The following is a 26,047-nucleotide window of genomic DNA, read 5'->3' as shown; positions in this document are numbered from 1 at the left end:
TTTGAAACTCACACGTAGTAGAACCAGACATTTTGCAAAATGCTTGAAAAATAGGTAGGTTTTAAACGAAATGAGTCATCATTTTTGTTTAAAGCCAGGGAATAATACTTTCCAGAAAAGGAAATTGCTTATCATTAGCTGTCATTCTTTGAGATGTCCTACTTCCTCTGTTGGCTTGTGTGTGTAGTGTCAACAATTGAGCTTGAATAATATTGTTGGTGTTGCTGGAATGGAAGTGGGTACACATGTCCTGCTTTCCTAGTGTTTCACAAAAGTGCAGTGGATGATGTGACAGGTGTTTTTCAGACTTGCAGAATCACACTGATGTAGTCTGGAAGGCTCATAGGGTTCATGGGTAAACTGTGTGGACCATATGCCTTGAACTTCAGTTACTGGCAGTCAGTTGCCTGTTGTTGCTCGAGTGCTTGTATTTTGCAGTACAGATTTCACACTATAGCCCTTTTTTTAGCTTCAGTACAGCACCTTAGTGCTATGGAGCATCATATGTAACTGTCTATGCTGTGCATTTAGTAAATGTGCAAATAGGAGATGCTTTCTTTGTGTCCAGGATCAATGCATTTTTTATTAAGGCCGTATAGATAACTTGAGTTCTAGCAGAACGCATCTTGACTTCTGACATTGGGACCAGTGATATGTGGACTTCAAGTGCATTTTGAGTTAGCCATCTGTCTCTGTGCACACTGTCTCTTTGGCTGCTGGGATTATCTGTGTGGCATTGTCCTGTGTGAGCGTTACTATAAAGCCCTTACGGTGTGGCTGTGGGAGCAGAAGATAACAAGAGAAACACTGGAAATTCTGCAGAGTGGTTCAACTGGAAGTCAGTTACTACAAACACTGTATGATAAGACCTTATCCAGAGTGGGATGGGTCATCAGATCTTGCATCTTTCTTTGCTGATTTAATAACCATATGAACCATGCATTTGGCTTAGCTAGATCTCTTGCTGTTGGAAATAATTCTTTTAGCGGCTTTAGAAGCCTCTGGACTGTCAGTGAAGAGAGTGTCACCAAGTTATGTTAGCATCTTATGAACTGAAATTGCAGTGACACATGCCTGGTGGACAAGCTTTCAGTTCCAAAGTAGTAGTATTGAAAAAAAAAAAAAAGAGCTCTTTTAGGAGGAGTTCATTGTATTCCCTTTGAGTACACTGTCTTGTGCTTGAAGGCTGTCTAAGTGCACTTTCCACTCCAAGCAGAAGATGGCCTGCTCTTGTTGCTCTTGATGGGGAGGCCCTTAGCAAAAGAGGAGGAAGAAAGAAAAGGGATCCTTTAAGAGGCAGGTGCAGAGTATGGCTCTTTCTTTTGAAAGGCACTTTTTTGGAAAGAGTCTATGGTTTGAACCCTATAAGAGTTTTATTTTGTTAGAAACTCTGCGTGAACAGAAGTAATGTTGCACTACCTGCAAGACTGAGATTTCTATGGAGTAATTTGATGGTTTATGGACTGGCAATGCTATGGAAGGCATCAGGGAAATTGTTTTGAGTAGTCTGATCTATTGCTCTTAAGGCCAGTGGTCTGTGTTTGCTGACCAGATCTGGATGTGCTCTCCTGCCTCTTGTCTGAAGATTAACTTCCAAAGAAGATTCTCTGGGATTACTTGATCTCTCCTGGCCTGGGAAGTAAGGCATCTGTTGTCGCCTCTTTTCTCCTTCCACTCTGCTTTTAATGGGAATATGAGATTCTAGGGGGGAAACATGACATTTAGCTTATCCGTCCATCATCAATACATGATCATTTTACAATTTCAAAATCTGTTACTGCTGTAGCACATAGTGGTTGGAGAAAAGACATTTATGTCTTTGTATGGTCCACAACACAGACATCTAAAGTCATCCCAAACTGGATAACATTCCGTTGGAGAGAAGGTGAAGGAACAAAATTTCTTCTTCACCCTTAAAAATAAAGGGAGGTGAATCACTGAAATGGAACAATTGTGAAAGACAGACTATCTTATAAAATTTGAGTAGGTGATAATATTAGTAGCATCAACATAAAAAGCGTATTCATCAACTGTTCATGTCTGAAGAATTCAGAGGAATTTAAAAGGCTGTGGTGTGCATTTTACCGAGTGTGTTTTTATAATAATGAGTAGAGCAGAGGCATGTAGTGCCCTAAAGTTAGTATAAATTTAGCAAGTCTTGAATTCTTGCAGTGCACACAATGTGAATGAGCACAGCAGCAAATCTTGTAGGAAGAGTTACGCTTATTCGCATAAATGATGCTTGCACATCAGCTGTTATGTTCAGCTTTTCTTTCAGACAGATTTTACATTTTTCTTTGAACACAGTGACTTCTTTTGCAAAACTTCCTTCTATAGAACACAGCACAGCAGCCCTATGGAGCAACACACTTATTGTCTCTTACTACACTGATCAGCATTGATGTTGCCAAGCACAAACTGATCTCCAAAGCAGTATTCCAACTGGGGGGCAGACTGTGACAGGTGAAGGTAGTATTGGAGTGTATCTTGGTATTGTAGTGAAGGAGGAGAAATCTCAATAAAATTTTGTCCTTCCTTCTCCTACCTCTTGTTTTTCTTGGCACTGTCTGATATTTTCCCTTCCTTTCAGAAGTTTTCTTTTTGCTAATCATGGTGGAAGGACTGTAACAGTTAATTGAAACTTCTGTGTAGGTGTGAGGAGAGGTGCCAGAGCTGCAGTCTGGCTAGCAGTACACCTTGTGTGTATGGTGGTGGCAGCCCGTTGATTGTCACCTCCCCAGCCTCCCTTCCTGCTGTGATGCTGGAAGCCAAGCTGAAGCAGGGCTTGCTGGTGGCATGGCTGCAACAGCACTGTTTTTTTCTGGTTAGCCTAGGTTTTCTGGCATGGAAAAGGCAACCACAGGCTTGACCCATGAGGAACAGATTTGATGGAAAGGGTGGGAAAGATTCTCCTACAGAGATCCATGTAGGTGGGATATATAGGGGCTAGGAGGAGGATGGAGAAGGCGATGAGGATACCTATAGGACAGGGACTTTGGGAGGTGCTCTGGTTAGGATGTCAGGAGATGGCTGGGCCATAAGGTAAACTTTGCTGAAACCTGTGGTGCAGGATGTGGAGAAGGGAGAATGGCTTTTCTAGGTATTTCTTTTTAGGATTCATCTTTTACTTTCTTTGTGAATGGTGAACATGCAAGGTTGACTGTCCCACTTTGACTGTGGGAGAGAGCTGGAGAAGGCAGAGGTTTCGATGAAAAAGGATGGAGATGTAAGTGTAGGATGGGTCACTGTTCCTGTGGGTACATCAGAAAAGAACAGGGACAGATCTGAAAAATCAGGGAAGGGCTATTTGAGGTAAGGTTACATTTTTTGTAGTGTTCGTTTAGCGGAGTTGCCACAGCATGTGCTTTGTCTTGTTGCCGGTACCAGTGGCAGCCTTTTCACGTTGATACCTGATGAAACCATCACTGTTGCTATTTGCCCAGAGTACTGATCATTATGCAAAATGATTCACCTCACTGTAGGATCGCAATGTACACGTTTGTACGTTAACATTTTATGATGTGTGAATTATGTTTTATGAGTTTTGGAAGGTGTTTGTGTTTTTAACTCTTCTAGCAAGGATTTACAGTAAACTGTTTACTTTGTAATGTGGTTGTCTTTGTTCTGCACAGGTGCTTGAGTTGGTGCTGGAGAACTTCGTTTATCCCTGGTACAGGTATGAGCTTTACCTAAAAGTTACTATTTTCAAATATCATAAATATCTGTCAAATTGTTTAAGAAATAGTAACCCAAAAAGAAACATATTTGTTTCTTAAATTTAAAGCATACTTTTAAGGCTACAGTTTCATAATTTTATTGCCTCTTAGCAGAGTAGAACAGCTCTTTTAGTAATTTAGACACAATAGAGGTGGTTCTGAAATTGATATTGCATCCTAAACCCACTTTCAGATTATTAATTTTATATGTTAATTTTCTAATAACCCTTACTTGGAAGTACATATGGCTTAATTAAAACCAATGGAAAAACTCAAAGACCTCCAGAAATTTATTTCTAGATTAGAAGCATACTGATCTTTGATATTACTTTTTTAAAAAAGTCACTTTACTGTGTTTTAAAATAAAAATTCCACTTTTAATATAGAAAAGGTATTCTGAATACATGTTGTGGCCCCCTTATTGCAGAGCATTTGTTCATTTGCTGAGTTTTAAGGCTGAGAGTGGTAATGCTGACCTGAATAGAGCAGTACTGTGTAAATAACTTAAACATAGTGTATGAAGAAAAGACTATGGCTCATTCTTTTTTCTTTTATTTTGCCTTGCACTTTTATATATTAATTAGTGCTTCAGAGTACTTTGTAAGAAGATATTAAAAATTTTGTAATTGTTTATGCTGGCATTAGTGTGTTAAAACAACATTTTGCCTCAATTCTGAATTTGACTTTTTCATTGGATGGAAGTGTTCACGTTTGTGCTAAAAGAAATTTATACATTTTCCATTTACACTGGGGTTTTTTTCCTGTCTCTCTGGGATCTAAATTTTTCTGGGCAGACTTGTTTGCCTGCTTGGTATTTAATTGTGGTTGATACCTTCATGTTTCACATTTGTCTTTCTGTGATGAATACTGAAATATAAAGCTTAACTGCTTATGCAAACAGCAGAGGGAGCTTTAGCACCGTGTACTGTGAGTGAACAAGTTGGAAAACACAAGGTTTTCACTGTCAAATAGAGAAAGCCAGAGCATGTTCTATTGAGCTGTTTGATAAAGAAAAAAAGTGAGGGAAGCATCTTCTGTATTTCATAGTTTGAAATTAGATAGGATTTTTTGGCAAGCGGAAGGCGTCTTCAATATCTTTGTTTTGGACTGACAAGGAAACTTGGACTCCACATATTACCTTGCTGACACCAAAGGTGGTGGAATTCTGAAATACATCGGATGGTGGGGATAGTAATTTGCATAGCTAGAAGTGCAGTGCAGAATATACTCAGTATGGAGCCAGCCAGGCAGCTGCATCTTGCACCCTGGTGAGCTGTGTAGGTGTTCCTGCACTGTCTTTAGTTTTAAAGAGCTGCACCTCTGGATTTTGAGCTAGCTCTGTAAATTCACACCATGCTGACCAGACCTATATAAGCTTTCCATGAGCCTGGAGTTCAGCGAGCTGTGGTGCAGTGGGATCTGAGTAGTTCTGCAGGAAACAACTTGGTCCCGAAAGACTTACTAGTTCCAGCTTAAGACAGGGGTGTCCAACTCATTTTCACCGAGGGCCACATCAGCCTTGCGGTTGCCTTCAAAGGGCCAAATGTCATTTTAGGACTGTATAATGTAACTACTCCTGCATTTAAGAGTAGTGGCTTAAGAGTAGTAATGTCAGACCTGGTCTCATTCCCTCTAGACATCAAGGTGTTTCTGTGCTTTCCTGTATTTCCAGCAGCAGTCGTGCAGGGAGGCCAGAGCTGTGTCTGTGTGCAGCTGTTTGAGGTCTGTCTCACTGAGCACGTTAGTTCTGACTTCTTCTACTTGGGTGTACTTACACTGTTTGTGTAGCTCAGCTCACCTGAGAGAAAGGACTTCTGCATTCATGAAAAGTTTTTTCTGAGCTAACAAACCTCACTGACTCCGGTTAATTCTTCATAGAGCCAAAGCAGAAGCCTTTACATCCAGACTACCCTTACTTAGCAGTGTGGGTAACAAACAGCAGGCAATTCAGACTTGCCAGACTAGGTTGGTGAAACAGTTTGCTGCTTTGCCTGGCAGAAACATCTGGGCATAATTCCTTACGCTAGCCACCCCCCTTTCAAGTGAATGGATTTGTACAGAAGCTACCTCTCTTTTTTTTTTTCTTCTTTTTTTTTCTCTATTTTATTTTTCGTGTTCTGCCAGCAGATGCAACTTGCAGCACCTTGCGTACTCTGGACATTAGAGAGGTAACATGATGTATCTTGCTCAGAAGCCTGGGCAGCGTAACACTTACCAGAAATGTATGTTGCAAGATAAAATAATAGATTTATTGCTCAGGAAATGAAGTGCTGTAAACAGGGAAAAGCTGTGTTTCATGTTTCATTAATAAACTGTGGAAGAATTTGTAATATTTTATTAACAGGTATTTAGAGACAAACATCCCTAAACTTTGGTGAGTTTAGAGGACTAAAGATTAGTACTTAAAATTCAGTGAAAATAAGTAGTTAGTCCTATGTGCAATTTGTTTGGTATTTTTCAAAGTATTTCTGTTGGTTATATTTAAATATTTGGTTTTTAAGAATTATTTCAACTGTAGGAGAAGAATAGAGCATAGCTGTAAGTAATCCAAGTTTGTAGAGCTGCAAAACACTGATTTGAGTCTATTACTTATGCTGTATCCTGTGCAATAAAACTGTGTAATATTTTGCTTATATAATACAAACCTCATTTTAAGTAGGAGAGTTTAAAGTTTGAATGAGTCACCATGCTTACTGAATTTTTTTAGTCATTGGTGCTACTGCTACTCCGGTTCTCTCAAATTAGATCAGAATCCAGTAATTACCACATTTTTGTAATACATTACTATGAAAACATTTTTTTTGATAGTGACTAAAACCAGTGTTTTCACATATGTAGCTGCTTCTATCTTAAATGCAAATAATGCAAGAAAAAAATCAGGATATTTGTTGAGTTACAAACCATAGCTTTACAGTTTTATCAGCTTGTAACTTGTTTTCTTCATCTTTTTGATGGGATTTCATAAGAATAATTGGCAACACAAAGGAAAAAAATCACTTTGGTATTTGTATATGGTTTTCATTTATGAGTAGATCCCATAAGACTTTGCATGCAATAGCAGTTGGGTGTATCTCTTTTCAGACATTGGACAAGGTAACTGTTTATAATTAATGGACTGAGTCTTTTCCTTTAGCAAATATCTCCATTATACTGATAGTTGTGTTTTTAAGTTTTTCCTCAAATTCTGGGAAAACGCAGCCAATTTTTGAAATGTTTCCAAGTGAATTATTTGAACCTTTTGCTGTGTCACTAAAGATTTGAGACTTTACATGTTCTTGATGTTGTTGTTTTTTGGTTTTTTTACCAATCTTCAGTCTGCTGGTGATTAAAAGAACGTCTCTGCAAACCTATAGCACGTTGTGAAAGTACGTGGCATAAAGTTATGTCCAAGTAGAACTAGCCAAGAAACTGGTTATCCAAGTGTCAATAAAATAACTTCTTGGTCCAAATTACTTCATGTCTGTCAAATACTAGTAATACAGCCATGCAATTTGTTTGCTAATCACTTGGCTTCCCTTGTCACTGGGGGTATTTGTTAACCATATTGTTTCCAAAATGTCAGCTGCTGATCTTAAAACAAATCAAACCTTCTCCTACAGTGTTCTTATCTGCGTATGATGAGCTGTTGGAGGATGGTTGTATTCCTTATGCCTGGCTGCTTTCTTTGAGGTGCTTTTTCATGCAATTAGTTGCAGACTTTTGACCATCAGGTCACCAGTATCTGTACCAGTTCAACATGCGTTTGAATGCCATATAACCTAGCTTTAAAAAATGTGATGCTTAATAACATAAAATGATGTTATAAACATAACATTTTCATTTTTCAAATATACTGTTGTTGCTTGTACTGATTTTTTTTTTTTTAATGCAAATAATGTTTGCATTTACTACGTATGCAAACTTATTTATTACCAGAAACGGTGATGGCTTTTACATATGGTCATTGGCTAAGGCAGAACGTAACTTTATTTGTTGTGTCATTATTCAGCTATTACAATTCAGTTTCACCAGTATCTTTAGTCATACTGTAAGATCCATATATGCTTAAGTGCTGGTAGATGTTTATTCTTTCTGTTGCATTTTGTGGAATGCTGCTATCGAGTTCTCTTTGTGCACTCAGTTTAGTTACAGTTTGTGTGTCTAAGACTTAGCATATTTCCCATTTTCATTCAGGTTCCCAAAAAAGACATGGAGTTAGATATTTTTCTTCATTAACCAACTTCAAGTATTTTTACTGTGACTTTTCACTGAACATGCTTTATTGAGGCAGATGAAAACTGGCAAGCCAGATGAAAATTTAGATGATATTTTGACATTGTGATTTGGGAATCTGTTTAAATTTCTCTTTATTTCTTTATTTCCAAGCAGAAACCATGTTAAATAATTTCAGTTCTGTTCCAAGTGGCTATAGATTGAGGTTCTTGTTTTGTTTTCTTGTAATTGATGGTTTCACATTTCACATTACATCAAAAATAGACCAACTTTTAAAAAATAAGTTCTGTCATTGTTGGTTTCCTGTGCTGTGCTTTCTTTTATCTTCTAGGAGATGTCAGTCTCTGTTTAGACCAGAAATAGGCCCAATTTTATATCTAAGAAAAGATAATATTATTGTATTATATGGCTTCTAAGTATTATAACTTGTTGAGAAAATACCTATGAAAGTTTTCTGTTGGAAGAAGCTGAGCTGAAATTCAAGAGATGTACCTACTTAATTAAGAGCTACACAAGAAACTACCAATTTTATAGTAAAACTTAAAGAAAAGAGGTTAACAAAGCCAAATTTATACTAAACCAGAAGAAAATTATTGGAAGTCTTGGCATATAGAAGGTCTTGTAGTATGCAGTGCAGAAAATCCAATTTTGACTAGCTTGACTGGGTTATCTGCTTGCTCTTATTCCAGCGGCTTTACCAGTATTAATTCAGTTTCACTTCATGCTGCTGAACTTGAAATCATTCACGTATGTGGAAACTAAGTTAGATTTTACACAGTCAAAATCATGCAGACAGTGTATTAGAACAAGAATTGGTGTTTAATTCCGTTTCACTGACATATTTCTTAAATCATTGTTGTGTGCACAAACATAGTGGGATTGCTGTGTATTTTACTCTAATAGAAGACTGCTTACTCTCTGCCCACACTTGGTAGCTTTCATTTCAGTTAATACCAGTTGAAGTGTCACAGTTGAATATTTTTATTCCAGCTTTTACTAGTGCCAAATATATTGTCCTTCAATTAATATAAATGTGTTTTATTCTCTTTTCTTCCATGACATGCTTTACCACACTGCAGGAATATTACTGATGATGAATCCTCAGTGGATGAACTGAGAGGCACACTGCGTTTTTTTGCATCTGTATTAGTTCGAAGAATTCACAAGGTAAGGTGACATAAAGGTATTAACATTTTTTTTCCATCAGAAATAACTGATATCCATCTGTAGCAAGTTCTTTATTTTTTTTTTTTTTAAATGGTGATTCCAAATTCAGTCTTACAGAGAGTGTGGGCTGATTCTATCTAAGTTTCTTCTTTGTGTTATCTCTTCCCTCATTCTGGAGCTGATTCCATTCCTGGTTATAAACCATATTTGAAGATTCACCATAGGAAGTGTTCAGTATCAGGTTGGATGGGGCTCTCAGCAACCTGATGTAGTTGAAGATGTCCCTGTTCAATTCAGGGGGCTGGACTAGGTGACCTTTGAAGGTCCCTTCCAACCCAAACCATTCTGTGATACTTGCAGACAGATATATTTTTTTTACACTAGTGCAAGGCATTATTAAAACCGTTGAATGATCTTTTAGTGACTTAATCCAAGTGGAAACAGTTTTGAGAATTCTTGAAAAAGAACCATTAGAGAATGGTTAGCGGTGTACCTGTCTCATAGCTTCTGTTTGCTTGACTCTTTTAAATGAAGACAAGGTCCTTACGTTGTCTGTAAAGAATAGACTGTCATTAAATGAATAGCTTACTATAAGAGTTGAAACAGGTGTGGTTCTTAAATTAATGTAGCTCTTAAGAACCATTCAGAAGACTAAAGGTTTAATTTTTTTATTCGCTGTGTTTAATCTATTAGCACATATACTCTTTTTCTGTTAAAGTGCTTCAAGCCTGTTTTACAGGAACTGCTTCTCACTTTCTGGCTCTTCTAAGCAGGAATAGTTACTAACTTGGTTTCCAGATTTATTCTGTGCTGGCCCCTCTGTTGGAACAACTACCATGAGTATGTGTCTTTTTTCCCCTCCTTTGTAACAGCAGTATTTCCTGAGCTAGAAGTTGTACGTGTACTGTATCATGGCTGATTAACAGCCTGATTCTGTCCTTGTTATATATCGAATCCAGATGACTTTCTTGTTTACTCTAGCTCAAGCATGTTGCTTTTTAAAGTGAACATGGGGGAAGATTACGAAATGTCTGTATAGTGCAGATGTTATATGGAGGTTTGAAAGTGGGGAAGATCTTTCAAAGTGGAAATATAGAGCAAGGTCTTAAATTTTAATTTGGGATTGTAATACATGCAGGTGTTAGTTGCATTGTTCATAGATCCATTGTTGATTCAGAAAATGATGATGTCTCCTCTGTTGATCACGTAACAAGGATTAATCATGTTAGTTAAGCTATGACATCCTTAAGTAGAGTGTTAATTTATCATATCTGCCTCTGACAGCAGTAGAGTAAATGTAATATCTTAAATTCTGTGTATATGGGTAGACAATATGTGCAACAAAAAAATTTTGTACCAGTATTAAGCATTGTGAGAGGAACTACAAAATAAAGGTCATCACAGAAAGGCATTTCTCATTACAAATGTGTAGATTTATTTGTATCTATAATATAATGTATTTTGTGTCCTTGTGTGAAGTGGTACAGGTATCTCAAGCAAAAATATGCTCATAGTAGCTTTGTGTTTTGGAACAAAATTGAAACTTGGCATGCTCAGTCATGCAGGGGAGCACCATGTCTCATGCTATGCTATATTTCTCAGCTCATACTTTTTTTTTTTCCTACTGAACAGTTGTTTCTGTGTGCACACACCCACATACAGATTCAGACAGCCTCAATTAATGGTTGTGATGCATATACTACTGAAAATGTTGTACATAGGAATCAGAGTTGATATGCAAGTTACAAATAAAATACGAACTTTTTTCATCCTAGAAATCCTAATTTAAAACTGCAGTAATTAGCTGAAAAGGGTTATGACAGAATATTTTATAGCCTTTCAGCTCTGACGTAGTGTCCTTTATAACCTCATTTGAGGAGGAATTCATCACTGATTGTGAAATAAAATTATCATATGCCTCATATGCCTTTGCCAAACAGCTGTACTTTGGATTTGGATTTTTTATTAAATGCTTGAAAACAATAGTTCTGGCTAATAGAGATAACATTTTTAGATTCAGGAACTACTATGTATAAATAAAAACAGACTTTTTTTCCTTTTTTTTTTTTTTTTTTCTTTTTTGAGGATATATCTTTATACTTTTTTTGCCAAAGAACCTTCAGCTTTTGAATTAAGACTTAAAATTAGTAATTGCTTCAGTGAAAAGAGTTCCTTTGTTTTCTATTTAAGGCTACCTAGGAGGATTTTTTGAGGCATGGTTGTTGAACAAAGAAACAAGCACTTCAGACCAGTCAGCTCTGAAGTATATGCTGAAATAATTATCTTTCTCTTTTTTTTTTTTTTTTTTTAATCTGGATTTTTCTTGTTGTGGCCGTTTCTGGGTTGGTTATGGGCTTTAAAGGGAAAGTGGTGTGGTGTACATTGAAATCTGGTTGAAATTTTTAAGATGGAAGAAAGTGATTACCTGCCTTTACTTGATGTTCTTTAGATTGTATCTAGGACACTGCATTCTGGTTTGGGCTCCCCACTACAAAAGAGACATTGATAGAGTGGAGGAGCTTCAACCAGGAGGCCACCAAGATGGTTTGGGCTTGAGCATTTGACCCATGAGGAGGTGGCTCTTCGTCTCAGGAGGTTTTTAACACCAGGGTGGATACAGCCCTGAGCACCCTAATCTGAGTCTGCTCTGAGCAGGAGGTTGTGCTAAGACATCCTGAGGGTCCATTTGTGCCTGAATTGTTCTATAACTCTTCTTTCATTTTTATAGCCACCAAAGAAAGTATAAACGCAGGACTCTCTTAATCCCTGATTAAATCATCCATAGTTTTTCATAGAATCATAGAATGCTAGGGATTGGAAGGGACCTCGAAAGATCATCTAGTCCAGTCCCCCTGCTGGAACAGGAACACCTAGATGAGGCTACACAGGAACGTGTCCAGGCAGGTTTTGAATGTCTTCAGAGTAGGAGACTCCACAACCCGCCCTGGGCAGCCTGTTCCAGTGCTTTGGCACCCTCACTGAGAAGTTGTTTCTTCTCAAGTTTAAGTGGAACCTCTTATGTTCCAGTTTAAACCCATTACCCCTTGTCCTACCGTTGATTGTCACTGAGAAGAGCCTGGCTCCATTCTCATGACACTCACCCTTTACATATTTATAAAATATAATAAGGTCACCCCTCAGCCTCCTCTTCTCCAAACTAAAGAGACCCAGCTCCCTCAGCCTTTCTTCATAAGGGCGATGCTCCACTCCCTTAATCATCTTTGTTGCCCTACGCTGGACTCTCTCCAGCAGTTCCCTGTCCTTCTTGAACTGAGGAGCCCAGAACTGGACACAGTATTCCAGGTGTGGTCTCACCAGGGCAGAATAGAGAGGAAGGAGAACCTCTCTCGATCTACTAACCACCCCCGTACTAATACACCCCAGGATGCCATTGGTCTTCTTGGCCACAAGGGCACAGTGCTGGCTCATGGTCATCCTGCTGTTCACCAGGATCCCCAGGTCCCTTTCCCCTACACTGCTCTCTAATGGATCATTCCCCAACTTATACTGGAACCTGGGGTCGTTCCTGCCCAGATGCAAGACTCTACATTTGCCCTTGTTATATTTCATTAAATTTTTCCCTGCCCAGCTCTCCAGCCTGTCCAGGTCCCTCTGGATGGCAGCACAGCCTTCTGGTGTGTCAGCCACTCCTCCCAGCTTAGTGTCATCAGCAAACTTGCTGATAGTACACTCTATTCCCTCATCCAAGTCATTGATGAATATATTGAACAGTACTGGCCGCAGCACTGACCCCTGGGGCACTCCACTAGATACAGGACCCCAACTGGACTCCGCCCCATTGACCACGACTCTCTGGCTTCTTTCATTCAGCCAGTTCACAGTCCACCTCACTACCCGATCATCCAGACCGCACTTCCTCAGCTTAGCTATGAGAATGCTGTGGGAGACTGTGTCAAATGCTTTGTTTTTGTTCAGCTTATGATCATCTGGTAGTGTTGTTGGCACTTAATAGTGGTCTTGACTCAGTAACTCAGATTTTCTTGTGGTTCTGCCATCATCTGTGACATTTTTTCTGCACATATATAGAGAAGAGGGTGTCACTTTACTTTTTAGTGCTCGAGGACGTGATTGCTGAGGGTTGAGGTATACAAGCACTAGAAGCAGAGCATAGTGAACCTGCTTTTGGTGGTGGTCAAATCTTCACGTAGAAGTAGGCTTTGCACACTGTGACTTAGAAATCAAGCTGTATTACTATAGTTATTGCAATAGAAGAATCATAATGGGAACAAACTGACAATAAATGTGTTAACAGTATTGTTTATAGCATTTATTTCTACATGATGTTGTATGCTTTGCCCAGAAGAATGAGCATACTGTCAGTTCATCTGGAGAATTCATGGGTTGTTTCTTAAGGGTTCATTTCATGGTTAGAATGGGGACATATAAATAAATTAATACATTTGATTGTTGTTGTCTGTAATAAATTTTGGGAAAAAAAAAACCACTAGAACAATTCCGGTTTTTATTTTAAAACTATTCTGTAGGTGGATATTCCAACTGTTGTGACAAAGAAAATGCTCAAGGCAGCAATGAAACACATTGAAGTGATAGCCAAGGCTCGGCAGAAAGGTAAAGAATGACTATGTGGTCAGTTTCAAAGTGCTAGTGAAAATGTTACTTTTTGAATGTTTCTTATTATACTTGCTAAATCTTTTCATCTTCCCTGCCTTGTCTTTAAAAAAGAAAAAAAATAGTGATCCTTTTGCTTATTTCTTCTGGAGGATGCAAAGACAAGTAGGGAAAATGTTACAGTACAAATAATCTTTGAGTTTTTATTTTTTGTTTCCCCACATTGAAAACGCTACATTTCTGTCTCTGTATGGTAAACGGGAATGTGATTTTTTTTTTTTTGTCTGTTCAGAGCAATCAGGATCCTTTAGCAATGCTTCTTGAAGTTTTTCCTCGGTATTCCAGATGACCAGTTATAAATGAAAGGTTTTGTATGTCTCTGCACTGTACTATAACTCTTATAGCTAGAATCATTTCACATCTGTACACTAATATGAGCAGTTAATGGAGTTTTTCAGTATGTTGAAAAGTTAGGCTTATGTTTATAAGCCATGGAGAGACTTTGAGCAGTAGCATGTGTGATTATTATCCAAATATCTTCACAAGTCTAATGTAGAAATTGTATTAGAATTCCCCATTGAATGAATATTTAGAAAATAGTACACTCACTGTTGGAAAATAGTTATCTTTATTTTTTTCAGCGGCTGTGTTCCACAATGCTGTATCTACTAAATGTGGTTTCATTCAACTTTTAAGCATAGACGTTTACTTTCACGGGAATCATGAACTTCTCTTCATTTCCTCAAAATGTCTGCTTGATATCCATAAATATATGCTGTTAGTCCTGTGAGCAGTTTAGTATGAATAACATGAATAAGCAGACACAGTGTGATCATGTTAGATGGTTTTCATGGCACAGTAAGAACTTCAAGATACTAGATATTCTTGCAGTGCTATTTTTGCCAAATTTCATATTTCCTTTGATTTCTACTAGGGAGTTGGAAACACTTTTTTCAGCAGCAAAGAAATATATTTTAGATTAACGGTATTGAAAATATAGCCATTTTCTTTGGTGTTTTAAAGGAAGAGACTCATTCTCTGAGGGTGGATATGTGAAGTAGCCACTGAAAATTACTTTTAGTAGCACCTTCTACTAAATGTGGCTAAACCAGCCACCTTAATACATGGTTTAGAGGCAGCTTTCAGACCTTGCTTTGATTGCTAGTTGAGCCTCGCCTTTTCTATTTATTTTCAAAATCATTTTTCAAATGACTGCTTTAGGGAGCATTTCCTTTTTTCCTTCTCTTTTTACCTTTATGTCTATTAGTAATTTCTCACTTTTTGCACAGACACCTCCATGATTCGTTACCTGTTCTTGCCAGAGAGCACATTCCTCCTCTCTGCTGTTAGTAACACCAACTAGGCAGATTTCTCAGGCAATATACATTCCTGCATCCCCCATATCAGCTGATACTGCTTGTGGTTCTTGATTCTGAAGGACAAGCTAGCAAGCTTCTGCACTAAATTCAATATACTGGAAATAAACTTCAGCCTTCTAGATAACAGGTACATGTTATGTACCTGAATGGTGTGATTCTTGGCAGGAGGCTGTGCTGGATTGCTAATGTAGCTGGTCATGATTTGTTATAGCTCAGCTCTTGCCTTGGACGTGGTTTAAAGGAATATGACATTGTTGCTTCTAATTAATATGTATAGTTTTTAGCCTGATAAAGCAGGTGTTCTTTCATCTCCATACAGCTACTTCAAAGAGGCAGCGCGCTTGCAGATCCCCATGCTGGTTTTGGTTTGATTTAAGATGTGCTTTAATTATATGTTCCTGCATGTTTGTTTCTAAATGTTCTAAGAAGGAACAGATACATGAGGATTGAAAAAAAGTTTAAGTTTATGCTGATTTCAAATTGTGTAGTAGGCAAGTCAATAGGTAGAAGCCCGATAAATGGGAGACCATGAAGGACATCAGGAAAAAAGCAAGAGATGCAGACTTTGGGCAATGCAGGTTTTTTTAGAAGAATCAAGCTGTTGCATTCTTCAATAATCATAAATGAGAAAACATTCTGGAAGCCCTGCAAACTGCAATTGTTTGGCGAAGGAGTTCTTAGTGTGAGGTTTTATTTTTACATAGCTGGACTTCGAAGTCTAAGCCAAGGTTCTTTTGTAAAGTTTCAATGCTGTATCCCTTTGGCAGTTGTTTATGTACTAAAAGTATTAACTTTTTAGCTGAAATGGAAAGCAGTCACCTTGTATTTCACAGTAAGAAAAAGGTGAAACAACTCGTAATACTGTTTTTTACTTGCAGTAAAAAATGCAGAATTTTTACAGCAAGCTGCTTTAGAAGAATATGGACCAGAACTCCATGTTGCTTTGAGAAGCCGAAGAGATGAACTTCACTACTTAAGAAAACTTACCGAACTTCTTTTTCCTTATATTTTGCCCCCGAAGTCAACAGAGTGCAGGTATAGAAATTATTCAAAATTGTCTTCTTTCAAGTATCTGCGTACTATGTAGTATGATAATCTTGGGGAGTGAAAGAATGAACTCCAAAGTCATCTTCTTTATGCCTTTGCTTATGAGCTCTTTGATTGGTCTTAAAAATATTCTAGCACACTTAAGGTATTAAAGGTTTTAATTAAATACTAAAATATTTCCCAATACAATACAATGACATTGAAAACTTCACTTAGGAAATCTTGCAATCTAGTATTAGTTCTTATTATTTTTTTTTTCCCCCTTGAATTTTCAGATCCCTGGCTCTTCTGATAAGAGAGATTTTGCCTGGTTCTGTTTTCCTTCCCTCAATGGATTTCTTAGCTGATCCTGTAAGACTCTGGAGCACAGGAGTAATCTTAATTTATTCAGTATTTCTGTTTTCCTACTAAGTATGTTGTGGTAAAGCAAATGATGCACAATGACTTACTTGCTGCGCATTTTGACCAGCTAAAAGAAAAAAGAAATATTGTGGCCAGTGTTTTTATTTCTTCATTTTAACTGGTTTGAGTGCTTAACTGACTGAACTGCCTAAAATACGGTATTGGCATTATCATTTAAGAATACACTTTTAATGAAGGACTACAACTCCTGTGAAGTGGGAGAATGCTGTGCTAGTATATGCACCTTCAATTAACTATAATTACATTTAGACAAGAGTTCAATTAATTGAACTCTAGCTGTATGTATCTTTATAGTAGTGTAAGTAAACGAGCCTCTTTTGCAGCTGTATTGAAATCAGTTCTTTTATCCTTAATTCTGCAAATAAGAGGGCATTTATTTCTCAAGGTGGAAGACCGCCATCTTTGGTTTTATTTATGCATGTATTTTAGTAGGCAAAATAGCAGTACTTTTGAAGGTATCACCTAGCTGCAAGCAGAAAGCACTGTAGCTGTGTAAGGATCAGGAGTTCATTAGAACTGCACTAACAGTAAAAATTGTAGAGCTTTCCTACACTGTGTAAAGAATGTTTCTGTGCAGGTCTTTTCAGAAATTCCCTGACTTGTAGATACTTGAACCTTTTACTTCGGTAAAGGTTAATTCTCACGTGTTGCCAGGCTTTGGTGGGTTTTTTTTAAGTATTAATATATTCACAGGTTTGAACTTGGGCACAACGTAGAGTAGGGAAATGATTTTTGTTTAACGTGTTGAGTTTCTTTAATAGTAATTTTGTGTTGTATTTTTCTGCAGGACACTGTCAATCGTTTGCTGCTGATCTTCATTGATGATAGTCCAGTGAGTACCGACAAGGTTAAAACAGTAGCAGTTCACCCATTAAGGAAGCTTTCTTACCCAGTTGTCTCTTGTAATTTTTTCTGCAGCCTGAGAAAGCGACTGAACCTACTTCTTCTTTGGTTCCATTTCTTCAGAAATTTGCAGAGCCAAGAAATAAGAAACCATCTGTAAGCAAAGGCAACATTTATTTCCTTTCCTGTTTTGAATGAGTGTTTTACTTTACCTGCTGTTTTGTTCTAAAGCTCTTTGCATTATTTATGTACTCACTAAAAGTTGAAGAATTGGCTGACTGCATTTTTAACATACTAAGGTCCTGAAACTGGAGCTAAAGGAGATCAGAGATCAGCAAGACCTTTTGTTTTGGTTTATGAACTTCCTGAAACAGGAAGGGGCCGTCCACGTGCTGCAGTTCTGCCTGACTGTAGGTAAGATTGCACACATGTGCTTGAGGTATATTTGATGATCTCTAAAAGCTTTAGGCATTTGCATGTTGAAGTTAATATTCCTTCTCAGAACTAGGCAGCATTGTGAAGCAAGAGTTTACTGTTCAGGGTCCGTGTTCCCTTGCTTTAATGTGTCTTGATTCTTAAATGCTGATCTTGGCAATGTTAATGTCAGCATGGGCCGTGGGTCTGAGTTGTATTTCTGTTTGTTGATAAAGGTTAGACATTTTAAAATAGAATAGTTGTATAAGAAAGAAGTTCCAGCCACTGATACAAAGTACAACTGCCTTTTTTTTTAATATGTGGTTACCAAAATGAGCTATTCATCATTAAAAGCTTCTCATGTTCTTTTAGCTTTAAAATTCTGACTTCTGTAGAGAATGGAAACGTAACAGGAGCATTAGAGGTTTTGAAACCTTCTATTCAGTAACGTCTGCCTTGGTTATGAAGCTGCATTTGGGTTTACTATTGCACAAGTGTTGTTTGAAAAGCTGCTGCTTTCCAAATATATGTTTTTCTGTGAAGTTCATGTAAGTTAGGGTGGTTTATTTCAAGTTTTTTTGGGCAACTAGTAGTAAATTACTGGCTTACCAAAATAATGTGGGTTTTGTATTTAGTAAACAAGTATTTCCATGTTGCATAGGAAATGATGGGTGTATCTTAATATCCCAAGCCCACACATACATACTTGAGGAAGATGTGTAATTACATTAGACTGATTTTATTTCATAAAATACTGCGAAAATAATTAATCATTACATAAGAGAAATATAAATAATCCCTGTGCATGCCGCTTGTGTGCTCATGATCCTTGCAAACGTATTGTCTTTTTGTAAGAAAAACACCTCTCCTTACCAAATAAACAATGAAGTGTTACCTTTTCAGTGCTAGTGGTACCTGCAGGGCATTCTAAGCTGACCCTTCTGGAGCTGCTTCCTCAAGCAGGAAGGTTACTCAAATTGTGGCTTTTGCCCATGATCAGTCTCTTTTTCTGGGTAAACCTCAGTATTTTCTTCCTTCTGAACTTTTCTTGCATTCCCACAGGTGGCAAATCTGTATATTAGTTTATAAAACAAAGAATGAGATTTAGGTCTCTAAAGTTATGTTGTCCTATACTCTCTACTGTAGGTGGTTCTGCACATTATAGAAATATTTGGGATAAGAAGCACTTACTGGGGAAAATAAACCAAAAAAAAAGCCCAGATGGGTCTTGTTAGACTTTTCTCTTAAGAAGTTTGGATTTTGTTTATTAATTGAAAAATGAATCAAACACTATGTTGTTTTCCCTTTTTCTGGCCACTAGTCATGCTGTTAATGGGATGGGCCAATAAATCAAGTGGGATTGCACAACAATTGTGCTGAATAGAATATTTATTTTGTTAGGGAAACTTCATTTTCAAATTAGTCTGATATTAAAGATATTATGGTGGGTTGGGTGTTAGGAGTTAAAGAACAGCAGATGACTGGTGTAAAGAGCTGTTATGTACCTGTGTGTGTTTAGCATAAACTGGAAATCATGCTGAAAGAAAGCTACCATTTATAATATGGTAGTTTAGGGAGGAAAAAAAAATCTGATTCATTCTTCTGGCAGGAACAACTACATGGATTTATTCTTACTGTGATAAGGTATAGTTAGTTTTAATTGCAATAGGTATTTTTAGTGATCATTTTAATGATCAGATCTGAATTATAGTTGATTAGAAGTCAGCTGTCTTATTACCTGAGATTTTGAGATGTGTTCTATTTCTATTCATTGAAAAGTTTTAAAAATTACTATATCTTCTGTGAAATGAGTTGGTGTTATAGGTTGCTTCATTTTCTTTCCTTCTCAGAGGAATTCAATGACCGAATTTTGCGACCAGAACTATCAGATACTGAAAAGATGTCTCTTCATGAGGAAGTACAGAAAATTTACAAAACTTATTGTTTGGATGAAAGCATTGACAAAATTAGATTTGACCCTTTTATTGTGGAGGAGATTCAAAGAAGTAAGTTTGAATTTGAAAGGAATAATTTACACTGGAATTTAAACAGTATTCAGTAATAAAGTGAAAACTAATTCATCTAAATATGATCAATCGTTACTTGTGTCATAGTTTTAAAAATTGTTGCCCCCTCCTGTATTGTGCTTAAGCCTTGTTTTGTCAGTTTATTTGTATTTTTTATTTGTCAGAGTAGCTTGCAAAAGAATCACAAACTAAGACCAGTAAAAAATTATATATGCTCATATTTTTTTTTTATATTTATAATTTTTTTATAGTTGCTGAAGGTCCATATACGGATGTTGTGAAACTTCAGACTATGAGGTGTCTTTTTGAAGCTTACGAGCACGTACTTTCTCTACTTGAGAATGTCTTTACTCCTATGTTCTGTCATAGTGATGAGGTAAGTGTGAAAGACCTGAATAGCAATCTTAAAGGAAGATTGTATTTTTTAGAATACGCTATTTACAATGGAACTGAAAAATATGTATTCATATGTATTCATTTTCTGCTTTTGTTAGCATGCTAGGGCTGGACCAATATCAGTAAGAAAACTGAATTTCATCTCGTTCAACACAGCAGCAACAAAATAAAAAAATAAACACACTTCATTTTTTGGTGTAACAGTTTATGTATATCAGTGCTATTACAAAATCCTCCCCATCCCTTCTCTTTAAGACTGTAAATTTGGTGCAAAAGTAATCGGCATGATAGACATAAAACACTATTAAGAATCTTTTTATTTACTTTTTTAGAATATAATGGTACTTAAAGAAGATCCAAAGGTTGTATTTAGGTACCTTCAGCATCGTACATTCCAGCAGCTAAAAGTCAGGTGTCTGTTTTCAGGAAGGTCGTTCAAAGCATTTGACCATTATTGTATGGTTGGGTTCTGAATGTATGTTTAAAAACAGAATCCCCACACTGGGCTGATAGCTGCCTAAAGCCTTCTAATAGGGAAACACTGTAAACGCAGGGTTGAGTTTGAATTGTTGTCCCTTTTAGAGTTAGTGTGTGTAAATCAGGTTGTGTGTTAAGCTGCTCACTTTTATTTTAGGCAGAATATATTGACTTGTCCTGGGAATGGGTAGTTACTTACTTTGTATTGTTCTTAATAAAGTCTGTTTCTCAAGGATGGTCATCTTTCCCATAATAGCCATAATACCTCAAATGCTTGAGATTTTAACAAGGAGGAGATGTAGATTTTAGTGCTTAACTTTACTTTTATTTCTGTTTTGTTTTTTAATCCCAGGAGTATGTAAAGTGAAATAAGTAATCCTGGGAGCATGCATTGCAAATTTAGTCTGTCCTTTTCCAGATGAATATTCTAACTGCTAGATTATGATCATCTTGCCTTTTACTTCTGTTCTTGTTTCCTGAATTCTGCAATGTTGTTGCCCTTACCTTAGTCCAGTGTTTTCTTTGATACCTTATTTGTCTGTTATAGTACTTCAGACACCTTTTAAGAGGAGCAGAGTCACCAACATGCAATTCAAAGTTTAACAGGTAGGTATGGTAGAATCTTTAAGTGTTTTTCTTTGGTTTTTAGTTTAAAACATCAAAATATTAAACCATAGGAATTCTCCTACTGCCTTATACTAATTTGACTAAATTTTTAGCTCTACTTTTTTTTTGTTTTAAATGGACGAATTACGTACTGAAGGAGCAGACAATATTATGCAAGGTGTCCCTTCACTTTGAAGTGTTTTACATTGAAGAATTTAAAATGTAATTTAGACCTCAACATTTGAGAAGGGAAAAGGGAAAAATAAACATACAATAAGAATAAGATAACATAGAAATAAAGTGGTGATTTAGTTGACTGTATATACAAATACCATTTTGTTGGTGCAAAGCTGGGTCTTCCTGGATTTCAGATCTTACAGGGTCAGGTGCAGTGTACCCTCTGTCTACCCCACCTGGTCACGCAATGAGAATCTCTTATTGTGACAACGAGGATGTCAAGTGTGTCTTCTGTCTCCCAACTCTCCCTATTCAGTGCAGAAATACAGTATCACAAGCCTTGATTTTGGGTTTGGGCTATATACTTACAAACAACCCTTGGGTGCCTTAGGGTCTGCAGAGGAGGAGAGGAGCGTGTCCTGTGGTATGGATGAGCAATCTTCCGCTGTGGGGTTGGGCTGACTAAGCTTAAGGTCTCATCATTTCTTGTATTTGAGTTTATGCTGGATGGCTCAGTCATAGACTAGCCCAACTGAATTACTCTTATGGTCTAGCCAAAAGAAGGCAAACTTGAGTGAGACAGTCTATAATTTGGATAGGCTTACTTACTTGGTATGAAGTAAGATCCATGGTACTGTAGAAAATGCTAATGTTTACCATCTTAGATTACAGCAATTTATTTAACTTTCTGTTTTATTAGAGATGCACCTAGTAGCAGCACCTCCTGGCTTGCAGCCTACTGTGAGGTGTATTTTTGTGCAATCCCTTTTTCCCCTGTTAATGTCTTAAACTACAAGGTGATTCTCTTCAGTATATCTCCATCTGTGACATCTGTTATGTAATCCTTACAGTTCCTGTAGATCCAGGACTTAAGTTTTGGTGTAGTGCTTTCTCACTTTGATGCTGACAAGCTTCTGTTTCTTAGCAAAGAGTCATGAAAGGCAGCAAGACCAAACTGCATGTGTCCCCTGCGTGACACTCCACTAGGAATGGTGACCTTAAAACACATTCCAGCCTCTGTTGAAGATAGCTGCAGGGGTTCCTACAGATCTTGAAATTTGCCTTCTAGTATCTTTCCCAAAATTATTCATGTCAAGGACTGAAAGTATCCTGTCATGAAAACATTTAGGTCACCTCCTTGGTGCTTTGCCTTCCTGAACAGAAAGAGTGAAATTAAAGGCAGTCTCTACCTAGACTTTTTGAAATAAATCTCTGGCTACAAAATAAGCAAATTTTATTTGGGGACTGTTACAGCATATTCCCCTGGAGATCAAACAGCAGCCGTAGCGTTACTGAAAGTGTATGGTTTACATTTTAGAACGGTTTAAGTGCTGTGAGTGTATATGATGGTTTATGATATGAAATACTGTATGTTCTCAAAGTGGTACCTCAGTGATTATTTTCATGAAACAGGTCCTATCTGAAAGTAGTTTGTCTATTGCTTTGGAGTTTCACTCTGCAGAGTCTGGTACAGACAGTCACTGCCAAGGAAAAAAAGAAAAAAAAGTTACTTATGGAATTATTCCAGATGTTATCCATATGCACATAATTTATCCTGCCTTCTCTTCCCTATTGTGGCATTAGTTCCAGTTGAGAGAAATTATATGCAAAGAGATGAGTTTTGTTTTTCATATCTTTGCTTCCTTGGCTAGGGTTACTGTGTGCGTATTCCATAGATGCTGCTGGTTAAAAAGTCGGATCAGGTAGTAGATATGAAATGCCAGTGGAATGTGCATATGGGTGATGGGTTGGAAGATTTCACATATAATAAGACGAGAAAATTATGGAGCAGCTTCTAGAAAATACAAGTGGGAAAGTAGGAAGAAGTGACTGTGTTCTTTCTGATTTGACTCACTTCTTTGAACTATACAAAATAATCTTGGCTTTCTGTGTACAGATAGGACATATAATGTGCTATCAGGACATATAATGTGCTATAATGTGTTATCAGGATATCCTGAGAACTGGATAACTAACAGTGGTTGCCAACAGTTTAGCTTGGTAACTGGTATTTTCCACCTGATGTTTGAAGTTCTAATTCTAGCCACTTAATTTTGGGTGTGTGAAAGAGAGGACAAGAATTCCCTCTCTCTCTATCATATTTATATATTTATAATACATTACTACATTGCTTAAAGAAGGTATTTCTGTGTTGGAAGTGTAACAACAACAACAAAAAAAAAAATAGAAAAACCATTATGTGGTATAAACTCCCAGATTTCTGGATAGCTGCATATCTGCCTTGATTTTCTAGAAACCATAACTGCATATAGACACACCTTGTTTCTCATCATTGGCATAACAATAAAATTAAAACATTTTTCAAGTAAAGGACCATTTTGGGGAGTGGTTAAGAGAAATGTCTTATGAGGAGTAAGTGAGGGAGCTGGGGCTGTTTAGCCTGGAGAAAAGGAGGTTGAGGGGAGACGTTATCGCTGTCTACAACTACCTGAAAGGAGGTTGTAGCATGGAGGGTGTTGATCTCTTCTCGCAAGTAACAAGTGATAGGACAAGAGGAAATGGCCTCAAGTTGCACCAGGGGAGGTTTAGATTGGATATTAGGAAAAAATTATTGAATGGTGACAACAGAAAGGGTTGTTGGGCATTGGAACAGGCTGCCCAGGGAAGTGGTGGAGTCACCATCCCTGGAGGTGTTTAAAAGGCATTTAGACAAGGTTCTTAGGGACATGGTTTAGTGCTAGAGTTAGGTTATGGTTGGACTTGATCCTGAGGGTCTCTGCCAACCAAAATGATTCTATGAAACCCACAGAATTAAGTCTGTAAACAGTTGTGTGCAATGTGATTGTTTGTGATCATGAGTTCCGACTTGGTAGGATATGTTTCCGGTTTCACAGTTAACATGACTAAAGATGGTGTAAGATGCCTTAGCATCAATTCCTTTCGTAAAACAAAATCTAAAATTTGAATATTTTAATCCTATATCAGTTTGTTTGGAATTCAGTAGCTCTAATGAATTGAAATCGTGTGTGGTGACTGTGCTTGTGTTTAATCCATTTAAATGTGTTGGTTAGAATTACTGAGACATTGACTGAATGTATCACATTATGTAGAGTAAAAGAATACATGACAGTTCTTAAAATCTGTGAAATAATAATGAAAAAGAGATATTTAAATAGTGATTTTTACTATAACTAATACAGGGGGTTAAGAGGTGGTGTTATTACAAAATAGAAGTCTGCAGCCTTTTCTTTGTGTTGCCCAAACAAACTAGATTCCTGCATGACTTCTGAACATAAGTTATAGAACAAGTTAGCTGCTTGTTTGGCACTACCAGGAACGTCAAGAATGAGAGTCATTCTCTATAAATTAGCAGCTGCTTGTGCTGAATGTCATTGAAAACCTGGAAGTTTCAGTAACTGCGTTTTTAATTCAAAGGCCAAGATTGTGATGAAATGTGCAGGTACTGTTCACATTTCACTTTCTTAGGATTTTAGGTCAGGAACTCATAATTGTTCCATATTTTTTATTAATCTGTAGTGATGGTCAAAGCCTACTAACTTTTGTTGAGATAGGTCTGTCAATCTTTTTTTTAAATTTTTTTTTCCTTTTAACTTTATTTTCACTTGGGCTCTGAGGTAATTTATATGCCTGTTGTTGCAGAAGTAGCCTGAGTTTGGATGACTTCCGGTAAGTCTATCTAACACTCGATAAATGTTGTGTGTTAGTTATTCTGCATCTGTCATGACTGCATCACACAGCCTTTATAACAGCAATTAACTGTCCATTTTATTTGCAAAAAACATGTGAATGTCTCCTCTGGACTAAACGCTGTTTCTCCCCGCAATGAGTTTTACTCCCCATATCTTCTTCACAAGTCTTTAGAAATCGCTTAATTACTAATTTCACAAGTTTGCAATATATTAATATTGTTTGCTGTTAACTACTTGTCTGTTGTTATTAGTTTTGAAATATATTTGCATAACTTTAAGCTTTTTTTTTGCCCGTGACTGCCAGCTGCTCCAAAACTTCCATTACTCCATATCACATTTCCAGATCTTTTTTTTTGAGATGTAATCCATTTCATCAGTTGTTTTATCTTGCAAAGCTGTGTCCAGGATGATAATTTCCTGACATGGCATGTAAATATAACCTTTTTATGAGTATTATCAAGCACTCAAAACCAGCAGGTCCCCAAATTATAATAGTTCTATCCGCAGCTTTTCTTGTACTTGTTACAGGTTTGATTACAACCTATGCTATTTTTTTTTATAATTTGTTCTAGGTAGTCTGTGATCACTCATTAGGGCCTTAATAGCGGTTCAGTGATTTGTTTTCTTGTTATTTGTGGCTCCATGCTGTCCAAACGCAGAAAATAATATTTTCATTATAGACTTTTCCTTAGAATTTATCAGAGCATCAGTATTACATATATTACTTATACCATTCTTGAATCTTGAGGGAAATTTATCAGCTTTATTTTACAGGTCAGGAGTCAAGGTATATAGACACTTTTTGTCTTTTATGTGTCAGTTCAGTGTATTGAGTTACAGCTTGCTAGCTTGTTGAGCAGTAAGGAGTGCTTGAAATAGAAGTGATTTTTGTAATAAATGCA

The 26,047-nt window shown here is 37.1% G+C and overlaps 1 protein-coding gene across 6 annotated transcripts in view; it reads left to right on the top strand.

The window, feature by feature from the left end:
- The window catches only part of SNX14 (sorting nexin 14), a 65,356-nt gene that overhangs the window by 17,801 nt on the left and 21,508 nt on the right, over nucleotides 1–26,047 (top strand). For 3 of the 6 annotated variants that reach the window (XM_065056480.1, XM_065056478.1, XM_065056476.1), the window contains 12 exons: nucleotides 3,633–3,676; nucleotides 9,008–9,095; nucleotides 13,601–13,685; nucleotides 15,943–16,099; nucleotides 16,387–16,462; nucleotides 17,322–17,366; nucleotides 17,453–17,533; nucleotides 17,677–17,791; nucleotides 19,642–19,797; nucleotides 20,070–20,194; nucleotides 21,239–21,297; nucleotides 25,096–25,122. In XM_065056480.1, the coding sequence (XP_064912552.1) occupies nucleotides 3,633–3,676; nucleotides 9,008–9,095; nucleotides 13,601–13,685; nucleotides 15,943–16,099; nucleotides 16,387–16,462; nucleotides 17,322–17,366; nucleotides 17,453–17,533; nucleotides 17,677–17,791; nucleotides 19,642–19,797; nucleotides 20,070–20,194; nucleotides 21,239–21,297; nucleotides 25,096–25,122 (1,058 nt within the window). The remainder of the gene's footprint in view (nucleotides 1–3,632; nucleotides 3,677–9,007; nucleotides 9,096–13,600; nucleotides 13,686–15,942; nucleotides 16,100–16,386; nucleotides 16,463–17,321; nucleotides 17,367–17,452; nucleotides 17,534–17,676; nucleotides 17,792–19,641; nucleotides 19,798–20,069; nucleotides 20,195–21,238; nucleotides 21,298–25,095; nucleotides 25,123–26,047) is intronic. The other 3 variants (XM_065056481.1, XM_065056479.1, XM_065056477.1) reach the window with 1 other exon arrangement.

Source organism: Columba livia, chromosome 3 (genome assembly GCF_036013475.1).
Source record: "Columba livia isolate bColLiv1 breed racing homer chromosome 3, bColLiv1.pat.W.v2, whole genome shotgun sequence".
Lineage (NCBI taxonomy): Eukaryota > Metazoa > Chordata > Aves > Columbiformes > Columbidae > Columba > Columba livia.
This window is presented reverse-complemented; position numbering and strand designations above follow the sequence as displayed.